The 21,064-nt window shown below is 56.6% G+C and overlaps 1 protein-coding gene across 1 annotated transcript in view; it reads right to left on the bottom strand.

Annotated features, from left to right (window-relative positions):
* Positions 1–21,064, bottom strand: part of LOC135825719 (uncharacterized) — a gene marked incomplete in the record, with an annotated part of 167,999 nt that overhangs the window by 90,993 nt on the left and 55,942 nt on the right. Inside the window, 2 exon segments of the mRNA XM_065338340.1 lie at positions 306–4,059; positions 4,678–21,054. Of these exon segments, the coding sequence (XP_065194412.1) occupies positions 306–4,059; positions 4,678–21,054 (20,131 nt within the window).

The raw sequence follows: 21,064 nt of genomic DNA, 5'->3' as shown, positions 1-21,064 counted from the left end.
CTGACTGCCCCCCCCCCCTCCCCCCCCTCCCCCCCCCCTCCCCTAGCACCCCACCTCATAGAATTACTTTTCAATTCCAGTTTTTGTTTGCATATGGGATCAACACAAATTATGATGTGCCCAAAAGCCCAAGGCCCAGATGATGAAGATTCGAGGGGATTGAAGTGGAATTTGAATCACTATTAATTTTCACTTGAGTAACAGTTCGGAACTTCCACTTTCCTATGAATCTCAGCCCTTCTCACATTCTTCGTTATAGTTGGCATTTTGCAACAACAGAAAAAGGCTTTTCTTTACCAACTTACCAGCCATATCTTTGATAGAGGTAGAAGGAGCAACAAGGAAGGCAGACGCGTTGCTGATTGCTAGCGAAGTGAGCTGTTTGATGGAGTTGGCGTCGGCGTTGAGCATCTCGAACGCCAGGCTGGTGTTGAACGCCGTCGTAATGAGCTGTCCCCCGGTGAGAGTGTGAGACTGTCCGCCACCTGCCGTGGTGGCACGCTGCTGAATGGTTAGATCGGACGCATCCAGTGTGCTGACGTTGACCACCTGATCAAAGTAGAGCGTCACGCGCCGAGTGTTGAGGTTCAGGTCCCAGCGCAGCAGGTTGGGTCGCACCGAGTCGCGGATGAACGTATCCACATTCTGTGCCTTGCCGACGAGGATTGCATCGGCATCGTTCTGCGCAATGTCCTGCACGTAGCCTTGTCGTGTGGACACGAAGGAGCTTGGCCGTGAGAATGCCAGTGTGTCCAGTTGTTTGATTCTGTCCTGATCAGCACTCAAAATGTTGATTGTAAGCACTGCACCTGTGACAGAGCTGGTCGATGCGTTGCTCAGAGTCACAGACACCGCAGCTGAGGTCTCGGAGCTCTGCAGTGTGATGCGTTCCGGTCTCACAGACGTCGCAAGGACGTTCTCGGACATGGTCATGATCAGTTGATGCGAGTTGAGATCCAGCGTGTAGCGGCTGATTGCGGGTGGCGTCAAATCGGCCGTATTCGCCGTGGCTTTGATCCCAGTAGACGCCGGTACGCCTGTTAGACCATTGGTGAATGCGTCGGAGGCGGAGTCCGCTGCCATGGAGATGTAGCTGAGGTCGGCGGTTTGGCCAAGTCGTGGACGTGCCCGAATGGCGGCCAAGTCGACGGCATCGACTTGCAGCTCTACAACAGTCTCGCTGATCTGCGACGTAACTCCACGCTGTGTCAGCGTGTGTGCAGTGCTGGCATTGGTACTGTTCTGCACTGGCTGTAGGGTTACGCCAGTGCCGAGGACCGTTGTCGCGGAAACATACTCGGAGAACGTCAGAACGAGGAAAAGCGGAGGAACGGGCACGGCTGCGGTTCCGTTCATTCTCAGACTGAACGCAGTCAATCGTGGTTTGGTCGTGTCGCTAGTAAACCTAGCAGCCACGACAGCGGTTGCGTTTGTGTTCAGTACAGCGGTAACCGGACGGCCCGCCATGTCAGTAACCATAGCAGCCGAGAACGAGATGAACGTATTCAGAGCGGTGCGTGCCAAGTTCGGCCGACTGTTGATGAAGTTGAGATCGGCGGCAGTGAAGTAGAAACGAAGCGTCGGGCCGTCCGTAGAGTTCACTCGAGCACTTCCGGTAAGTGTTCGACTGTCTGCAGGTGTAATTGTAGAGTTTGATTGCAGTGTGATGGCTGTGGCCTGGAAAGACGACACACGTACCGACTCGCTGAATGTCATTTCTACGTACTCCTCGTCCATGTTGACTGTGTACTCAGTGAGTTGAGGAGAAACGGTGTCTGGTACGTAGCTAGACACTCGGCGACTTGTGTTCACGCTGATCGGAACGATGGCGTTGTTAAACATATCTGTTACAAGCTGGGGAGTGAAGGCGAGGTACGTGTTTGCTTCAGCCGTTCCCAGACCGGTGTTTGTCTTAATGGCGTTGATGTCGACCGTGCGAAGTGTCAGAGTGAGCGCGATGGAGTTGGTCGTCCGATCAAACGTCCCTCCGCCTAGCTTGACCTGCGTGAATGAGGCAGCGACACCATTCGACTTGATGGTGATCTCCGCTGGGTTGAACAAGCCAGCATTGATTGTCTCGGAGAACGTCAAGCGTAGCTGACCAAGACCCGGGTCAAAATCGAACGAGACCAGCGTCGGGGCAATGGTATCGTTGACGAACGATGTTGCGGTGACAGCGTCTGCTTCGCGGATCACATTGATCAGGTTTCCGTTCATATCACTAACCGAGCTAGCTGCGAGCGTCACATGTGTTGAGTTCTTATCGACGGCGAGTGCCGGATCGGCCTTGATGGCGTTCAAGTCGGCGGCGGTTAGCGTGATATTGACGATAGTGCTGTTGGTAGCGGTAACGATGCTCGTGCCTAGCGTGTGCGACGTTCCGAGCGCACTCCTCTGACTGTTCAGCGTGATACCCTTGGTGTTGAGCGAGAGCGCGTGCACAGTCTCCGAAAAGGTCAGGGACAACACACCGCTGTTCAGGTCAAACGCAGTGTCGACAAGTGTCGGCAGAGAACTGTCGGGCAAGTGTAGGCTAGCCTGTGTGGCATTGCTTGTCGGGATGCCCACAACCAGGTTACCAGCCATGTCCGCAATACTACCATCGGCGATCGCCAGGTAAGTGTTGTTGTTGTTGGATCCGAGGCCGATGGTCTGCGTCAGCTTGTCCAAATCAGCCTTGGTGAACTCCAGATCAAACTTGGATCCAGTCACGGCAGGAACACTGGTGCCGCCAGTAAGCGGAAGACTCAACGCTCCGGCGAGTCGGCCATCAACCTGGTTCTGCAGGGTAAGACCGGACTGCCGTAGCGAGGTGATGTTGACCGTCTCGCTGAACTCCAGCGTCAGACGCTTGCTATCCACGCTAACGTTGAACGCTACGAGGCGCGGGCGAATGCTATCCGCTGTGTACCCAGCGGCCTGCTGTCCCAGAGAGTCCGTGACGCTGATGACGGAAAGCGGCACTTGATCGGTGATCAGCGCGGCGAAGAAGCTGATGTAGGTGTCATTGAGGTTGGTGGCCAGGCCAGCTCTTTCCTTAATAGCATTCAGATCACCTACGGCTAGATCAATAACTATCACATAACCGTCAGGGGATTGCGTTGAGCCTCCTTGTAGTTTGTAGGAGTTTGCTACGTCTGTGCGGCCAGCGTCAGACTGCAGCGTGATCTCACCAGGTCGTAGTCTGTCCCTATCCATGACATCGTTAAACGTCATGCTCAACCGTTGAGCCGTCATGTCCAGAGTCCAGTTGGTCAGCCGTGGATTGGTTCTGTCGGGATCGTACTGGCCCGCGTTCACAGCCTTGGCGCCACTAGCAACTAGATCGTTGCCTGCAATGTCTTTCACAGCGCCAGCTAGCAGCGAGATGAAGCTGTTCGCCGCACTGGTGGCGAGTTGCGTCTGCAGTTTGATGGCGGTGATATCGTCGTTGGTTAACTGCAGGCTTAGCTGCTGTCGGTCGGTGCCAGTCACATCGGACACCACACCTCCAGAGAGAGTGACATTAGCACTGCCACTGCCTGTGGACGACTGTAGGGTGATGAGCGCCGGGAGTACGGATGCACGCTGTACGGGCTCCGAGAAGCTCAGACGTAACACGCCCGTCTCCATGGAGAGGAAGGAGAACTGGCTCAGCGTGGGCGCGACATTATCGGCGACGAACTGACGTACCTTGACGGACGAGGTAAAGTTTACCTCTCTGGCGCGCATGTCCTTGATGAGCGTGGAGGTGAAGTTGAGATAACTGGTCTCATTGCTAGAAAACAGAGCGCCGTCGGACTTTAAGCTTATCAAGTTAGTGGGGTCGATTGTGAAGCTGTACGTCAGTCCATTGACTGTTGAGCGGGCCAGGGTGGTGCGATCGAGTGTCAGCGACCGTGCACCAGACTGCGCGGAGCTGACCAACAGAAGCGAGGTGCTGACAAACGTGTTGGCGTCGACAGGCTCGTCGAAGCTGAGCGTCACGCGTCCTGTGTTCATGTTGACGTCGAATCCCGTCATGATGGGTCCAGCGTTGTCGTCGGTGAAGTTACTAGCACGTACAGCAGTTGTCAGGGCCTGGTGGCAGTGGTGATGAAACACAAAACAAAAAACAAGAAACCAATCAGGCCATGTTTAGAATGAGACACACATAACACACATAACACACGGAACACACGGAACGCACGGAACACACGGAACACATGAATTTGAGAATACAAAGACTACTGTAAAGGCCATTATTCTAACGAGGCGCATATTTAACGATTTCCCAAAATTGGCTAGTTTACGTGTACCAAAGGTAACGATTCTCACTCATCCTCAATGCTCAATAGGACAGTATATGTATCGATTTCTGTATAACAATTTCTATTTTAACGACAGATTTCTCCTCGTTAACTCGTTAGAATTAGCACTTCATTATATATATGGCTTTTACACTACGTAGGGTATTCTGACACCACACCAAAATCCCCCTACACATCGATGTAATCACACATCTATACAACCACAGAGGAACACACACAGGAGTCGTGCATGCATGCATGCTTGTGTGCAGACATGCATGTTCCCGAATATACACACACACGTGCACACACATGTGCACACACATTCACCCCCCCCCCCTCCCCCCCTCCTCCCTCCACACACACACACACACACACACTCTCTCCCTTTTCAAGATGCCTTGCTTACCTGAATCGGATTTCCAGCCATGTCTTGGATAAACGACGAGGCCACTCTAACACTACATGACGCAGCGCCAGTGCACAAGACATCAGTGAGCTTGACCCGATCAAGATCGCCCTTAGTCAATTGAACAGTTATGCTGGTACCGTCTACGGACGTAGTCACTCCGCCAGTCAGCTGCACATCATTGAAGCCAGGAAGGAACTCCAGGGTGAGCGACGTTAGGTTCAGCGTGGACACACGAACGGTCTCGCTGAACTGAAGCTGCATCGTGCCCGTCAGTAGATCGAACGAGACGAATTGAGTGAGCGTCGGTACAACGGAGTCGTTAAGGAACGTGGCCGCGGGGCGCGAAGCGACAGGGTTGACACGGTTCGTGAAGACGTCGGCGACCATTGTGCTGTTGAAGGAGATGTAGCAGTCGGACTGCTGAGTGCACAGGCTCAGACGGTACAACTCATCGCGATCGGCCTTGGTCAACGTGATGACAACAACATCGGTATCCGTAGCGGCAAACGCACCGCCTCTCAATCGCAACGACGTGCTCTGGCTCAGCGTGGTTCCGTTTAGCAAGACAATCTCGGTGACGTTCAGCGAACTGGCATCGATCGTCTCCGTGAACGACAGGTTGAGCCGTCCCGAGCCCAGGTCAAGCGAGAATCCGGTCAGGGACGGTCGCGTAACGTCAGTCAGGAAGTTGTCGGCTCGCTGAGCAGCCGCTGGTAGTCTCGGGCTGATAGCCACGCCGGCCATGTCGGAGATGAAGTCGCCCGAGTACGACGCGTACGTGTTGCTGGTTACCGTGGCGACTCGCAGCGCCTGCTTGAGTCGATTGACGTCGGCAAGGAGAAGAGTGACATTCTGCGTGATGCCGTTGTTTACTTGAGACGTGAAGCCAGTGAAGGCTACGGATTGGCCACCGGTTGCTAGCTCCTGCAGTACTAACTTACTCATGTCAAGCGAAGAGCCGTTCATGAACTCGTTGAACGACAGTACCAGCACGCCAACGTTTCTCAAGTCCAGGGTGAAGCCGGTCAGTTGCGGAACGTTCGTGTCGATGATCACACGACCGGCTGCGCGCACCACGCCGCTGAGACGATTGCGGCGCATGTCCAGCACGGACTCGGTGGCGAGAGCGAGGAACGTGTTGTCAACACCCGTGCCCAGGGCTGCCCGTGACTTGAGCGCGTCCAGAACGGTTTTTCCTAGCGAGATCACCACCTCAGCCTGATTGGCACTGGCTGAAGTGGACACACCCGGAACAAGAGGTACCCGTGCTCCAGGCGCCGCTACTGCTGCAAACTGCTGCAGGGCCATCAAGTTGAACTTGAAGTCGGACACGCGGACGCTCTCGTCAAACGTGAGTAGAAGCTGTCCGGCGTCGACATCCAGCGTGAAGTTGAGCAAACGTGGTTCGGTGATATCAGCTGTGTACGCGCCAGCCTTGACGTTGAGAGCGGTGGCTAACTGACTAGCATTGTTGCCGACCATATCCTTGATGGCCGCGGCGGAATTGAAGAACAGGTATGCGTTGACGGCGGACGAGGCAAGGTTGTCGTCGGATTTGAGCGCGTTGGCATCGACCACCGACAGGTTGACATGAACGGTCAAAGCCGGTGTTGCTCTAGTTGTACTGGTGGTCAGTGCGTAACGCACTCCATTCGTGGAGGCGTTGTTGGTGAACGACAAACGTGACACTACCAGAGTGGCTGGGTCGACAATCTCATTGAAGCTGAGTACAAGACTGGGCGTGCCACCGTTAAGATCTAGAGTCCACGAATCAAGCGTTGGTGCTGAGCCGTCGGTGATGAATGTATCGGCACGACGAGCGGCCGACGCCAGGATAGGCGTGACGCCGAGACCGAGCATGTCACGGAAACTGTCGCTGGACAACACTAGGTAGGTGTTGTTGCGTTCGGTGTACAGGCCACGCTCCAGCTGCATCTTGTCCAAGTCCGTCTTGGTGAAGGTCACGTTGACGACCGTGCTGTCACGTGTTGAGCGTGTGCCACCGGTCAGTGTGAGAATCGTGGGCGAGTTGACAGCACCACCGGCTAACGTGATCTGACTCAGCGTTGTACCAGCCACGTTGATCGTCTCGTCGAACGTCACCAGCAACAGAGCGGCGTCCATGTCAACGAGAACGTTGGTGACGACCGGACGAGAAGCATCAACCGTGAACTCAGTGGCTAGAATAGCCTTGCCCTGCGTCGTCGGGATCTGCTTCAAGAACTGGTTGTTCATATCGCGCAGCACAAACGACTCTGCGACAATGTAACTGTTGGTGAACGAGGTGGCGAGTGATTTGATCGTTTTGATGGCGTTGAGATCGCTTGCGGTAAGGTTGACCGTGAGCGTCGTACCATCCTGTTGTGTAGTGGCCAGACTGCCGGTGAGATAGTGCCGTTCGTTGACAAACTCGGTACCGATGCGCGGCTGCAGACCGATACCGGTGACGTTCAGCGTCAGTGCTTGCACTGCTTCCGAGAGCGTCAGTACCAGATGACCGGTGTTCATGTCAAGACGCCAGGAGAGGATTTCTGGTGCGGTTGTGTCGGCGATGAACTGATCCGCTCGCCGTACAACTGCACTGGCGTTGTTACCGGCGAGGTCCTTGACAGCACCGGCCGGCAGGCTGATGAACGAGGTGAGGCTGTTATTGGCCAGGGCGGTGTCGAGTTTCAGACGATTGGCATCTCCGCTGCTCAGCGTGATGTTGAATGACAGGCCGTCCAAGCTGCGCACAGGTGTGCCGCCAGTGAGGACAAGTCGTCGAGTTGCAGCCGCTGCGGCGGTGTTCTGCAGCATGATGGCGTTGAGTGTTAGCGATGCCGGATCCATGGTGTCAGTGAAGGTCAGACGTAGTGTGGGGTCACCGTCCAAGTCGAGAACGAATCGGTTCAGCGCCGGAGCGAACGTATCCGCGAGGAACGTCGTGGCTTGAATTGCATTGCCGTCAGTGACAGCCAGAACATCGGCACCATACACATCATCAATACCGAACGCCTGCAACGTCAAATAGGCATTAGCTCGGCTAGTGGCGAGATTGCGTATACCCTTGATGCGCAGCAGATCCGTTACAGCAATGTTGACGACGAGCGTGTAGCCATCTGAACTGGTGGAGCGGCTGGCATCGGTCAGGCGAATGGATCTTCCTGCACTGGCCGTCTTGCCGTCCTGCACGCCGATGGCAGAGCCACGTAGCGTAGCAGCACGCACCACATCCGTAAAGGTCATGTTGAGAACAGAGTTGTGCATGTCAATACTGAACGCTCGCAACTGCGGCCGTGTGGAGTCGGTCAGGTGGCTCTGCAGGCTGAAGCGTGGCGGCACAAATGCAATGCCCAGGTTCTTGGTGTCACGGATTGCGTTCGCTTGCAGCGAGAGCAATGTGTTGGTGTCGTTCGTCGCAAGTCCGGTGTTTAGTTTCAGTGCTTGGATGTCGGTTTCCGACAGAGACAGAATAACAGTGCGCGATGCACCCACGGTTAGAATCGTGCCGTTTGTGAGGTTGTATGATGACGCTGTGGCCGTCACATTACTGGAGAACAGTCCAAGATGGGTGATACGCAGTGTGGTGGGATCCACCGGCTCCGAGAAGGTCAGCGTGAGGCGGTCCGCTCCCAGGTCCATCTGGAAATCAGTCAACGTAGGCGGTGTGTTGTCTCCAGTGTACCCGGTGACTCCAACCGCGTTGCCATCGACAATAGCGGCTATGCCATTGGCAGCGGTGTCCTGTATGGCGGCTGCTAGAACCGTCATGAATGTGTCCGCAGGGCCCGTGGTGTAGTTACGTGCCAGGAGGGCGTTCAAATCCGTGGTTGTCAGGGCAACCCGCAGCGTGCTGGTGTTGAACGCCGTGACGGCACCACCCGTGAGTGAGTAGCGTTGAGTGGCGTTGGCCGCATCTTGTAACGTGATGCTACCCGTCTTCAGGGAAGTCGCCGAGACCGGCTCAGTGAAGTGAATCGTGAGCACTCCGCTGCCATCCAAGTCCAGGTCGAACTGACGTAGCTGCGGGGCGACGTTGTCGTTGGTGTACGTTCCCACGACAACACCTGGCGAACCGTCAACCACGGCCTGGACCGCCACGCCGCTCATGTCACGCACCAGCGACGACGCAAACGTGATGTAGCAGGTCGTGCGCGAGGCGCAGACGAGAATGTCGGTCTTCAGGCGCGACAGGTCTACGTCTGTCAGTTTGACTGTGACGGAAGACGTGTCCGCAGTGCCTATGGTGCCTCCAGTGAGACGTACGCTGGATGCCGGCGCTTCGAAGAAGTCCTGTAGCGTGATGGCGGTGGCACTGAATGACGATGCGTTGACAACTTCGGAGAAGTTCAGCACCAGCTCCCCGCTGATGAGGTTGATGCTGTGGAAAGCGCTGAGTGTCGGGGTCACAGTGTCGGCTGTGTACGTTACCGTCAACGCGCTGCCATCGGCTCGCGCCTGTACCGGCAGTGACGACATGTCACGGACCAGTGCCGACGTGAACGACAAGAAACAATTGCTCGTCGCCGTGCACAGGTTCCTCTGCAGCTTGATGCGGTCGGCATCGCCGCGGGCAACCGTGAAGCTGATCGTCTCCGAGTCAACGCGGTTCACCGTGCTGGCGGTTGTCAGGGCGACACGAGTGGTGGACGTGACAGCAGATTGGAACGTCAGCTGGTCAACGGTGAACGTGGATGCGTTCACAGTCTCGGAGAAGACAAGCGTCAGCGACAGTGTGCTTGCGTCGTAGGCTGCGGAGATGATGGCCGGGATAGAGGTGTCATTGAAGAATCCCGTCACCTCCAAAGCACTGCCAACCGGTATTCTCTGTACGTCGTTGCCGGTCATGTCTTGCATCACACCACCCTCGATGGCAATGTGCGTGGTTGCCTTGGAAATGGCCAGGGCCGACTGCTGGAGGAGCTTGTTGTGGTCAGCCTCGGTGAGGTTGAAGACGATGGTGGTGACGTTGGTTGTGGTGATTGGGAAACCACCGGTCAGAAGCAAGCTACTAGCGCCGACACCAGTCGGGTTACTTTGTAGTGTGATACCAGCACTGGGTCGGAATGTCCCGATCTGCATTGTCTCCGAGAACGACAGAGTCACGCGTGCCGTGGCGATGTTCAAATCGAAGCCGATCAGACGCGGGCGAACTCCGTCACCCACGAACGCCGTGGCACGGAGGGCAGAGTCGGTGCGAATGATGCTCGCCTCGTTCTCGGAGAGATCCAGAACGGTAGCGCGCGACGGCAGAGCGATGAACGTGTTCTCCAGCCGTGTGGCGAGCGACGTCTTCTGTTGAAGTGAGTCCAGATCGGAGCGCAGCAGGGTGAGAATGACTACCTTGTTGTCGGACGGCAGAGCTCTCGCCGTGCCACCGGTCAGGGTGTGCGTATTGGCAGCGCCACTGGTGTTGGCCAGATTCTGCAGACGCACTACAGTTGGTGTGAAGCGCAGGGGCAGGATTGGCTCGTCAAACGTCAGTCGCAACTCATCCGTGTTGTAGTCCAACGAGAACGAGGCCAAGTTGGGTGGTGTCAGGTCAGCTGTGTATGATGTCACCTGTTTAGCCGTGACGACATTGAGAGTGTTGCCAGACATGTCCTTGGCCCCAAGAGCGGTGACCGTGAGAAGGGATGTCGACGCGTTGGTACCCAGTGGTGGCTGGCCACGCATGTCTCGCAGGTCCGCTGCCGTCACATTCACCACAATCGTGCTGGCGTTGACCTGGTTGAACGCACCGCCGGTTAGACGACGCGACTGCGCACTGCCACTGGTGGAGAGTTGGAACTGGTTCAGGCGTAGGGACGTGATATCCAGCACTTCCGAGAAGCTGAGCACCAGCTGCAACACAGTGTTGTCGGCCATTCGCATGTCAAACGCATCCAGCGTCGGCCTCTTCTCGTCGCGTGTGAACAGCTTAGCAGCGAGGCCCGTCGTCGTCGTCAAGTTGTTCTTGTTGCTGTCTTGAACGGCGCCGGCGAGAATCGTCAGGAAAGTCGTGTCGTTGCTGGTGGCCAGGGCCGTGAGGCGCTGAAGTGTTTCTACGTCGGTACGTGTCAGCGTGACGGCAATGACGTTACTCAGAGCGTTGGCAAACGTACCTCCGGTAAGAGTATACGTGGAGGCAGCGCCTGTTGCACGGCTGGAGATGGTGATGTAGGATGTGTTCAGTGTGGAACCCTGAACAACTTCGCTGAAGCTGAGCGTGAGAGTACCGGCGTCGAGATCAATCTCAAACGAGGTGACGGACGGGACATCGGCATCGATGGTGAAGTTTCGCACTTGCTTAGCAGACGAGGAGAGGATCTCCTTGATCGGATTTCCCTGCATGTCCTTGATGAACGCCGGTACTACTTGCAGCCAAGTGTCGGCACGTGACGACAGAAGATCGGCCACCTTTTTCATCTCGTTCAGGTCGGAGTTCAAGAAGCTGACGGTGAAGCGCTCTCCCTGGCGTGCAGACGTGTTTCCGCCTAGCAGGTTGTAGAAACTGCCGCGACCGTTTGACGATCGTTGCAGTGTGGCCACGGACATGTTGATTGTGAGCGCATCTACGACTTCATTGAACGAGAAGAAAATGGTTCCGGCACTGACGTCGACATCGAATTCTAGTAGTTCTGGGGACGTAGTGTCAGGGACGTATCCGTCAGCTTGTCGAGCAGTTTGCACCAGCGACGGTAGCTTGTTCATGTCTTCGACCGCGCTGCCAAGAACACGCAGGAACGTGGTGGTGTTGGACAGGGCCAGAAGACGATCGGTCTTGATACGCTGGACATCGGCAAACGTCAGGCGTAGCGTAATGGTGTTGCTGTTTTCGGCAGATACTGTTCCGCCGGTGAGTCGGACAACGCCCGCGGTGGCGGTGTCCAGAACGCTGGCACTGGACTTGAGCAGGCACTGCGTCTGATCCACCGTGGAGCGGTTCACAGTCTCCGAGAAGCGTATGACCAGCGTCCCGGTGTTCATGTTCAGAGTGAAGAACTCCATGACCGGGTTCTGCGTGTCGGGCAGATGCAGTGAGGCTGCGGTTGCGTTGGCCGCTGGAATCGGAACAACCTTGTTACCAGTTAGATCCGATAGGGCATCTTCGGTCAACGACAGGAAGGAGTTTGTGGTTGCAGTGGCAAAGTCAGTGTTTTCCTTGATGAAGTTCAGGTCTTCCACGGTGAGTACAATATGGAAGCTAGTTGTGGGCAGTGTCGTGGAAACGGTACTCAGAGCGCTGAGCACGCGCGAACGTCCTGTTCCGTTCTTGGTGTTCTGCAGGGTGAAGAACTGCGGGCGGATTGAAGCGGCATCAATGGTCTCCGAGAACACCAGGCTCAGGTTCGACGAGGATACGGCAAACGTGAAGGAGCTGAGACGCGGGCGAGTTGCGTCGGGCGTGAAGATAGTGACGTTCCGCGCTTCACCCGTTGTTATGGTGATCATGTTGACTCCAGCCATGTCCTTCACGGAGTCGGCTGCGGCCGTGATGAACGTGTTGGAACCGTTCGTGGCCAGGTCGGTACGCGCCTTCAGCTGATCGGTGTCCGCGACGGACAGATCGATGACGACCGTGAAACCGTTCAGCGACGCACTTCTGCTGCCAGCGGTGAGGAAGTAGCTGTTAGCGGTGTCTGTTCCCGCGCGTGTGCTCTGCAGGCTGATCTTGGTGACTATCAGTGTGGCTACGTTCATCACGTCGTCAAACGTCAGAGAAAGCTTGTTCGTATCCATGTCGAGATTGAACGACAGCAAAGCGGGGCTGGTGCCATCGGCAATGTACGTGGTGGAGTTGAACGCGCTGCTCGTTGGCTGTTCCGTGACGGGGTTGTTGCTAACGTCGCGGAATGCTCCGGCCCTGAGGGAAACGTGCGTTGACGGCTTTCCCACGGCAAGCAGTGGTGCCAGCTTCAATTGCCTGACATCCTCTGGGCTCAGTTTGAACTGCAGCCTCCGGCGGTTGTCCAGAGCTACAACGTTGGAACCAGCCAGCAGCGTGTGCGAGACAGAGGCATTGCTTGCCATGGACTGTACCGTGATCAATGTGAAGTTGATCAGACTCACCGACATGGGTTCGTTGAAGCTCAGCTGCAGGGTCTCGCTGTTCAAGTCGAACAACGTGAACTCCAGCAAGCGTGGTGCGGTAACATCCGGAGACACCGAGGCCGCCTTCAGAGAGTTGGAGCCGTCGGTGCGGTTGACGACGAAGTTGAGGTTCATGTCCTGGGCGAAGTCGCTGGTGTAAAACAAATACGTTGAAGATGTGTTTGTGACCAACTCCAAGTTGGCTTTGATGGCCAACAGATCAGGAGCTGAGATCTGCAGTCTTGCCGAAGTGTTATCCGCAGCAGTCAACAAGGTGGTTGATGTCAACTTGTGTCTGGTGGTGGCTGTCGGCAGGTTTCCAAACGTCACCTCCTGGAGCTTGAGGGAACTGACGTCAATCGTTTCGTCGAAGAAGAACGAAACTTGACCGCGGTCCAAGTCGACGGTGTAGCTGAGGAGGTTGGGTGGTGTTGAGTCTTCAGTGAACAAGCGTGCCGACTCTGTGACGTCATACACGGCCGTGTTGGCAACAGCGTTGATCGGATTGCCGGCCATGTCCGTGATGAAGGTGTTGGGGAATCGTACCCAGCAGGTCTGCGGAGAAGAGCACAGCGGTGTGTCCGCCTTGATCAAGTCCAGGTCGGTCTTGGTGATGTTTATCGTGAGACGCAGGCCGCTGGGACTGTTCGACACGCCGCCGGTCAGCTTGCGAATCTTGTCGGCTGGCGGTATGACGTGCCAGTTCTGGAGAGTGATGTCGGGGATCGTGATCGACGTGGCTAGCACTGGCTCAGTGAAGCTCAGCACCATCGTGCCAGTGTCCATATCCATGCTGAAGAACACGGAGAGACTGGGCGACGTTGTGTCGTTGGTTAGCTTCGCCACCGACCGCGCACCACCGTTCAGAATCGCCGGAACGCTGTTGCCTGCCAGATCCTTGACGGAATCGCGCGGCAGGACCAGATAGCAATCGTCGGGCGTGCGTGGCGTGCACAGAGCTTTCCTGCGGATGTCATCAAAGTCGGCCTTGGCCAGCGTGATGTTGACAACGCGCACATCCTGTGTCGGTGCGGTGCTGTTTGATGGCTGATGTGAGGTCAGTTTGAGCAGCGGGCCATCCTGGATTGTAATGGCTGAGAGGTTCACGGCAGGCACATCCACAGCCTCGTCGAATGACATGACAAAGAAACCTCCATCCAAGTCCAGTTCCCAGTTGATCAGCGTTGGCGGGGTAGAATCACCAACAAAGTTACCAGGGCCGAACGCAAGCGTCGACGCCTCTGGGCTTAGCTGATTGCCGGCGAGATCGCGTATCGTAGTTGCCGCAGCAACGACAAACATGTTTGCAGTGGAGGTAGCTAGTCGACGGGCGGCCTTGATTGCGTCGCGATCCGTTTCAGACAGGATGATTCGGATGTTGGTCTCGACTGGTCGAGTTACAGTTCCCAGAGTGCCGAGTGTGACAGACTGAGTGGTACCCGTTCTAACCTTCTCACTCTGCAGCTGAATACTGCTGGGGTTGAAGCTAGTCAAGTTGACGGTTTCGGAGAACGTCAACTCCAGACTTCCGGTGTTCAAGTTCAGCGTGAAGTTGCGTATCCGTGGCAGCGTACGGTCGTCGGAGAAGAAAGCCACTCTGCTGGAATTGGCGATGGGCACTTCGACCACAAAGTTTCCACTCATGTCAGTAATGGTGCCACTGGTCATGGAGAGGAAAGTGTTAAGTTGATTGGATGCCAGGTTGGGAAGATCGCGGATAGAGTTGAAGTCGGTGGCACTTGGAGTCACGATGATTACCACGCCGGGAACACTGTTGGAAGAGCTGGTCGCTGTCAAGCGGAAGAAACCACCGGTCACCAGGCCAGAGCGGTTATTCTGCAGAACAATGCCGGAAACGTTGAGACTCGTCGTGTCAACTGGCTCGCTGAAATTCAGCGTAATCTGTCCATTACCGCTGTCCATATTGTAGCCTTGCAAGGTGGGACGCGTTGTGTCAGCCGTGAATTGAGCGGCTCGTACTGGTGCCACGAGAGACTGGAACTGGTTGCCAAACATGTCCTCGACAAAGTTCACCGTCAGGTTCAGGAAGGTGGTTGCCTGGGATATGGCGAGCCGTCGGTTCAGCTTGAGAGTGTTCAAATCGGCCGTGCTGAGTGCAATGTTGATGGTGGTGTTGCTGGCAGAGCCGGTGACTGCGGCACTCTCCGATATGGTGTGGGAATCGGCAGCAGTGGCGGTCTCGATACGAGCCCGTTGAGGACTTAGACTGCCCACTCGGATCACCTCGCTGAACGACAGCGACAGTATCGCACTGTCCATGTCAAGAGTGTAGGAGAGAAGACGCGGTGCCGTAGTGTCCAATACCAGTCCTCCAGCTGCCACCTTCTGCGCCTGCACGTCCTCCAGCAGTTCACCGGCAAAGTCCTTGACCAGATCGGCGGCCAGACGCACATACGTGGAGTTCTCTGATTTGAACATGGCGTCGACGAAGGCAATGTTGTCCAGGTCCTCCTTGGTGAGCTGTAGAGTCACGATGGTGGACGGTGTCTGTGTGGAGTTGCCGCCACGTAGCGTGTACGTAGACGTGCCAGTGGCGTCGGACAGAATCGTGATGCGCTTGGGATCGAATGTGGTCACGTCAACGGACTCGGTGAAGGTGAACGTCATGGTACCCGCTGCGGCGTTGACCAGGAATGACACCAGGCGTGGCTTGACACGGTCCTGAGTGTACTGTACGGTGCGCAGGGCACGCGTTGCCAGCACGGCGCGCGACGGGTTGTTGAAACCGTCGCGTACGGCACCGCTCTGCGCCGAGAGGAACGTAGTCGTTTGGCCCTCGGCTAGCGGTCGCGTCGATTTGATCAGGTTGAGATCGGCCGTGCTCAGGTTGACTGAGATGACGGTTCCGTCTGCGGTACCATGAAGCGTACCACCGGTGAGACGGTACGTTTCACGTTCAAGACGTGTCGAGTCCGACGTCGTTTGCAGGGTCAGATAGCTGGTGTTGAGCGTACTGGCCACTACAGACTCGTCAAACGTCAGCACGATTTGTCCGGAGTTCATGTTGAGAGTGAAGTTGACCAGGGCTGGGCCACTCGCATCACTCGTGAAGTTGCTAGCACGTTTGGCGTTGCTGGTCGGTGTTCCAAGCAGCTGATTGTTGAACAGATCTTGCACGGCGTTGTCACGGATTGCCAGGTAGGAGTTGTTCTGGCGCGTGAACAGGTTGTGTCGAGTGTTCAGCGTGTCCACGTCCGTCTTACTCAGCGTGAGTGTAATCGTCTTGGCATCGGTGGATCGTACAAACGTACCGCCTGTGATGTTGAGCACCTGAGTGCTGGCGTTCAGAACTTGCTGGCTTTGCAGAGAGACGAGCGTCCGCTGGAACGTCGTCAGGTCAACGGTGTCGTCGAACGTGAGCGAGATCGCGTTGGTCGTCATGTCGACGGAGAACGTCGAGAGGCTCGGCCGAGTGGTGTCGCCGACGAAGTCCCGCGCCACCTTTGCTTTGCCGTTTGTGACGGCCAGGACGTCGCGAGAGTCCAGATCATCAATGGCAAAGGCGTTCATGCGCAGGTACGTGCTGGCCTTGCTGCGAGCAGCCGGCGAGATTGACTTGACGGCGAGCAGATCCGGAGCGGACAGCGTGATCACAACCACGTAACCGTTCTGACTGGTGGTGGTGGAGCTCGCTGAGAGCGTGGCAAACTGGCCGGCCAGTGCGGTGGGTGCACCCTGCACGGTGATAGCAGTGGCATCCAGAGTGGAGGCGTTGACGATGTCCGTGAACGTCAGATTCAGCTGACCAACCTCGACGTTGAGGCTGAACGTGCTGAGTTCTGGCCGGGTGGCATCCTTCGTTAGACTCGCTGCTTCTTTGCCGATGGTTGCAGTGTTGTTGTTGCCGTTGACGTCCTTCACGGTGCCAGCCGGTACCGTGAGGAATGTGTCACCGGGCAGAGTTGCAAACCGCGGCTCTTGCTTGATGAAGGAGATGTCCGGACCGAGGAGGGTGACGCTCTTGGACAAGCTGATGTTCAGGTCTGTGAAGTTACCCCCGGTCAGTTGCCGACGACGTCCGCCCGTAGCCGCAGAGGTGGATGACAACGACAGCGCCGTCAGGACAAACGTCCTCCAATCGACGGGTTCGTTGAACGTCAGCGACAGCTGGTCGGTGTCCGTGGAGAATGTGAAGCTAGACAGAGTAGCCCCGGTCGTATCCACGCTTACCAGATGAGCCGCCAATGCCCGCCCGTCGCCAATGGCAACCACGGAGTTTGGCGTAACGCTCATGTCTGTGGCGAGAGCGGTCGTGATGCGCATGAACGTGTTGGAGGTGTTGGTTGCAAAGCTGCGTGTCTTGAGCGCATTCGCATCAACCGTTGTGAGATTAACAGTGACAATGCGTTGGCCGTCCGTACTTGGGATGCCTCCACCTGATAGCGTGTATTCTAGGCTAGTCGATGCAGAAGTGGCCAGACTTTGCAGAGTAATGGCGGTCGGCTGCAAGCGACTGGAGCGAATCGGTTCCGAGAAAGTCAGTATCAGCTGATTGCTGTTCAAGTCGAGGGTGAAGTTGCTAAGCGTGGGGAGAGTGCGATCCGAGACGAACGTTTGCACGATAAGACCCGGCGCGCCCTGTGCCTGCGGAGCATTCTTGTTGCCGCTGACGTCGGTAACCAGGGCATCGCTAGCGGTCAGGTAGCACGTTGCACGGTGGGTGCACAGGTTCTCCAGCTGACGAATGGCGTTGAGATCTGCAAAGCTCAGCTGCAGCGTTATGCTGGTGTTGTCCTGCGAGGTAACCGTTCCTCCTGTCAGGTTGAAGGAGTTGATTGGCCGCTCGAACAGCGACTGGAGCGTTAGCGCCGCCGGGTTGAACGATGCCGTGCTGACAATTTCGCTGAACGACACCACCAGTACGCCACGCACCAGATCAAACGATGTGAATGCCGTGATGCGCGGTCCGGCATTGTCAGATGCAAGGTTAGCCACACCAAGACCAGACTCAGGGACAACAGCAATACCGGCCACATCCTTGACCAGACCAGCCGTGATGGAGGCAAAGCAGAGAATGGTCGAGTTGCAGAGGCCCAGCGCCTTCAGGCGATCCGAATCGATGGGGCTGAGCGCGAGCGTGAAGTTCTCTGCATTGGCGCCGGTGAAGACCGTGTTTGAGAGAGCATAACTGGACACACGCCGAACCGCTCCCTCCTGGATAGTGAACTGAGACATGTTGAGAGTGCTGACGTCGACTGTTTCGTTGAAGCTGAGGAACAGCGTATTGCGTGCAAGGTCGATGCGCCACTCGAGCAGATCCGGCGGGAAAGAATCACCGGAGAAAAGTCTGGCAGGAACACCTTGCGCCGGGCGCACACGGAACAGCAAGTTGCCAGCAATGTCCTGGATTGTGTCGGTGGTGAACGAGAGGAACGACGACGTGTTGCTGATGGCCAGGCGAGTGAGCACCTTGAGAGAGTTCTGATCGGCCACAGTGAGCGTGAACGATATCACGTTGCCGTCCGTGGTGGTGGGAGTGAGAGCGCCCGTGAGACGCAGACTCTCCTGCGGAGCGGCAGCACGCTGGCTGCTGATGGTCAGCTGCGTGGCGTCGAACGTCGCGGCGCTTACAGTTTCGCCAAACGTCAACGTCACTAGACGCGTTGCCACGTCGATGGTCCAGCTGGTCAGGCGAGGCTGCGACACGTCAGCAATGACACTGGTTGCACTCTGAGCTGCAGTGGCCAGGACGTCAAACGCGGCATTCTGCACCAGATCCTGCACGGCCACTGGGCCAAGGACGATGAACGTGTTGTTCGGCAGGGTGGAGAAATTACGCGCCTTGGTGAGCGTGTTGAAGTCCGCGTCCACCAAGTCAAGCTGTACCTGGCTGGTGCTGGTCGGCACGGCGCGTACTACTGTTGCCGTGGACAACGTCAGCGTGGACGTGGGCGATGAGGCGAGATTCTGCAGTGAGATCTGCGACACGTTGACAGAGGCGATGGTCACCGGCTCGTTGAACGTCAGCAGCAGCCGTCGGCTGTTCAGGTCCAGGGTGAAGTTCTGGAGACGCGGACGTATCAAATCGGCCGTGTGCGCCGTTGGTTGTGTGTCGATGAACGCCACTACAGTCTGTGCGGCCTGATCGACAACCCCACCGCTGGTCATGGAGACATAGCTGCTAGCCGTGGTCTGGAACAGGGGTGGACGTGCTCGCACTCGCAGCAAGTCTGCATCCAGTACGTTCACAGTTATTGTGGTGCTCGGGATCACCGTAGTCTGTATGGCGGGGTTGAAGCCCAGCTGCAGGGTGACCCGTGTAGCAGACGTGGATGCGGCGCTAGCTAGCGTCAGTGCACTCGAGTTGAACGTCGACACGTTCACGACCTCGTTGAACGTCATGAGCAGCTGGAGCACCGCGCGTGCCCCGGTCGTATCCAGGGCAACCCGGTAACCAACCAGACGCGGCGCCGTGTTGTCCGAGGTGAAGTTTGCCGGCGCTAGGGGTGTTGTCAAGGCGACGATGCCCTGATTATTCGCATCCAGGATCATGCGAGCCAGGAAGGCCATATTGAGAGTAGCGGTCGAGGTAGCGAGTTGTGTGTTGCTGCGAATAGCGTTCATGTCAGCGGCTGTCAGGACAACATCAATCACAGCGTTGGTGCCGCTAGCGGTCGTACCACCCGTTAGCGTGTAGGAAACGGGAGCGGGAAGCGCAGCGGCGTTACTGAACGTGATGAACGATGCGTTGAGAGTAGTGCCCTTGACGGCTTCGTTGAACGTCAGGCTCAGCGTGCGTGTGTTCATGTTGAGAGAGTATGTGGACAGACGTGGTGCCACGGTGTCCGCCTGCAGTCGGTTGACTTCCAGCGCGTTTGTGCGCGCAATGGCCGTGACGTTGTTGCTGTTGAGATCGAAGACGGCGCCGGACGTCAGACTGACAAACGTGTTCAGCTTGGTCGTGCCCATGAGCGTATCGGTTTTCACGGCATCAGCGACAGCCTGGCTCAGCGACAGCGTGATCACCTCTTGCGAGGTGGACGTGCGCAGTATGGTGGCGCCGCTGATGTTGATGAACCTGCCACCGGCTCCCTTCTGGCTCTGCAGCGTGATGAGAGAGAAGTCGAAACGACTGGTGTTGACGCTCTCCGTGAAGCTGAGCGTCAGCGTGTTGTTGCCGAGGTCCAGGTCAAACGTGCTGAGCACCGGTGCCTTGGAGTCGATGGTAACGCCGACGCTTTGCAGCGCCGTCGTCAGGCTCTGTATCGGGTTGCCACGCATATCTCTGACGGCACCGGCACCCAGCGACAGGAATGTGTTGCTGGTGCCGGTAGCCAGCAGAGTCTTAGCCTTGACGTTGTTAAGATCAGCTGTGGTCATGGTGATAGTGATGCGAGTGGAGTCCACGGTCGAGACCGTACCGCCGGTCAACGTTACCGAATCGGCCGGAGCCGCCGGAACGACTCCGGTGCGTTGCAGCGTGAACCGAGACTGCACGATGGAGGAGGCGTTGATGATCTCGTCGAACGCCATCGAAAGAACGCCCGAATTCAGGTCAATGGTAAAGTTGAAGAGGGTCGGATGTAGGATATCGGCTGAGTGTGTTGTCGCCTGGGTGGCATTCGTAACGGGGATTGGGTTAACAGCGTTATTTGCCATGTCCTTGATCGTTCCTGCGGTCATCGACAGATACGAGTTGTTCCGGTCGCGCGCCAAATCCAGCGCGACCTTCATTGCGTTAAGGTCTGTAGCCGTCAAGCGCACGGTGAACGACTTGGCAGAGTCATTGCTGGAAGCAACACCACCCGTCAGCTGACGGAAACGCGTTCGTCCCGTGCTGCGATCCTGCAGCGTGATGCCGGAGGGAACAAAAGTGCGCAAATCGACCGTTTCGTCAAACGCCAGCGTGAGAATTCCCGTTGACGTATTGACGCTCCAAGTCTGTAGCGACGGCTTGGTCGTGTCCGGTGTGAATGTTCTCACGACTCGCGCCGAGCTGGACAGGATGGCAATGACAATTTTGTTGGCAACGTCCGTGACGAGATCCGACGGGAAGCTTATGTAGGAGGTAGCGTTGGAGGTGGCCACTGGTCGGATAGCCTTCAGGTTGTCAAGGTCTTCGGCGGAGATCGTTACACGCTGTACGTAGCCACGTGGGCCCGCGCTCGTCCCCGCCGTCAGAGTGAAGGAGTTGGCAGCGACGGCCGTGCTGCTGTTCGACTGGATCGTGAGGTGCCGGGCGACAAGGCTTGAGTCAAGCATGACATCATCAAAGACCAGCGTGATCTGACCGATATTCATGTCCAAGTCCCAGTTGAGCAGCCGCGGCTCGGTGGTATCGCCGACGTACTGGAAAACCTACGCAGGT

Source organism: Sycon ciliatum, chromosome 10 (genome assembly GCF_964019385.1).
Source record: "Sycon ciliatum chromosome 10, ocSycCili1.1, whole genome shotgun sequence".
Classification (NCBI taxonomy): Eukaryota; Metazoa; Porifera; class Calcarea; order Leucosolenida; family Sycettidae; genus Sycon; species Sycon ciliatum.
The sequence above is the reverse complement of the archived record's forward strand: the minus strand, read 5'-3'. Positions and strand labels throughout refer to the sequence as shown.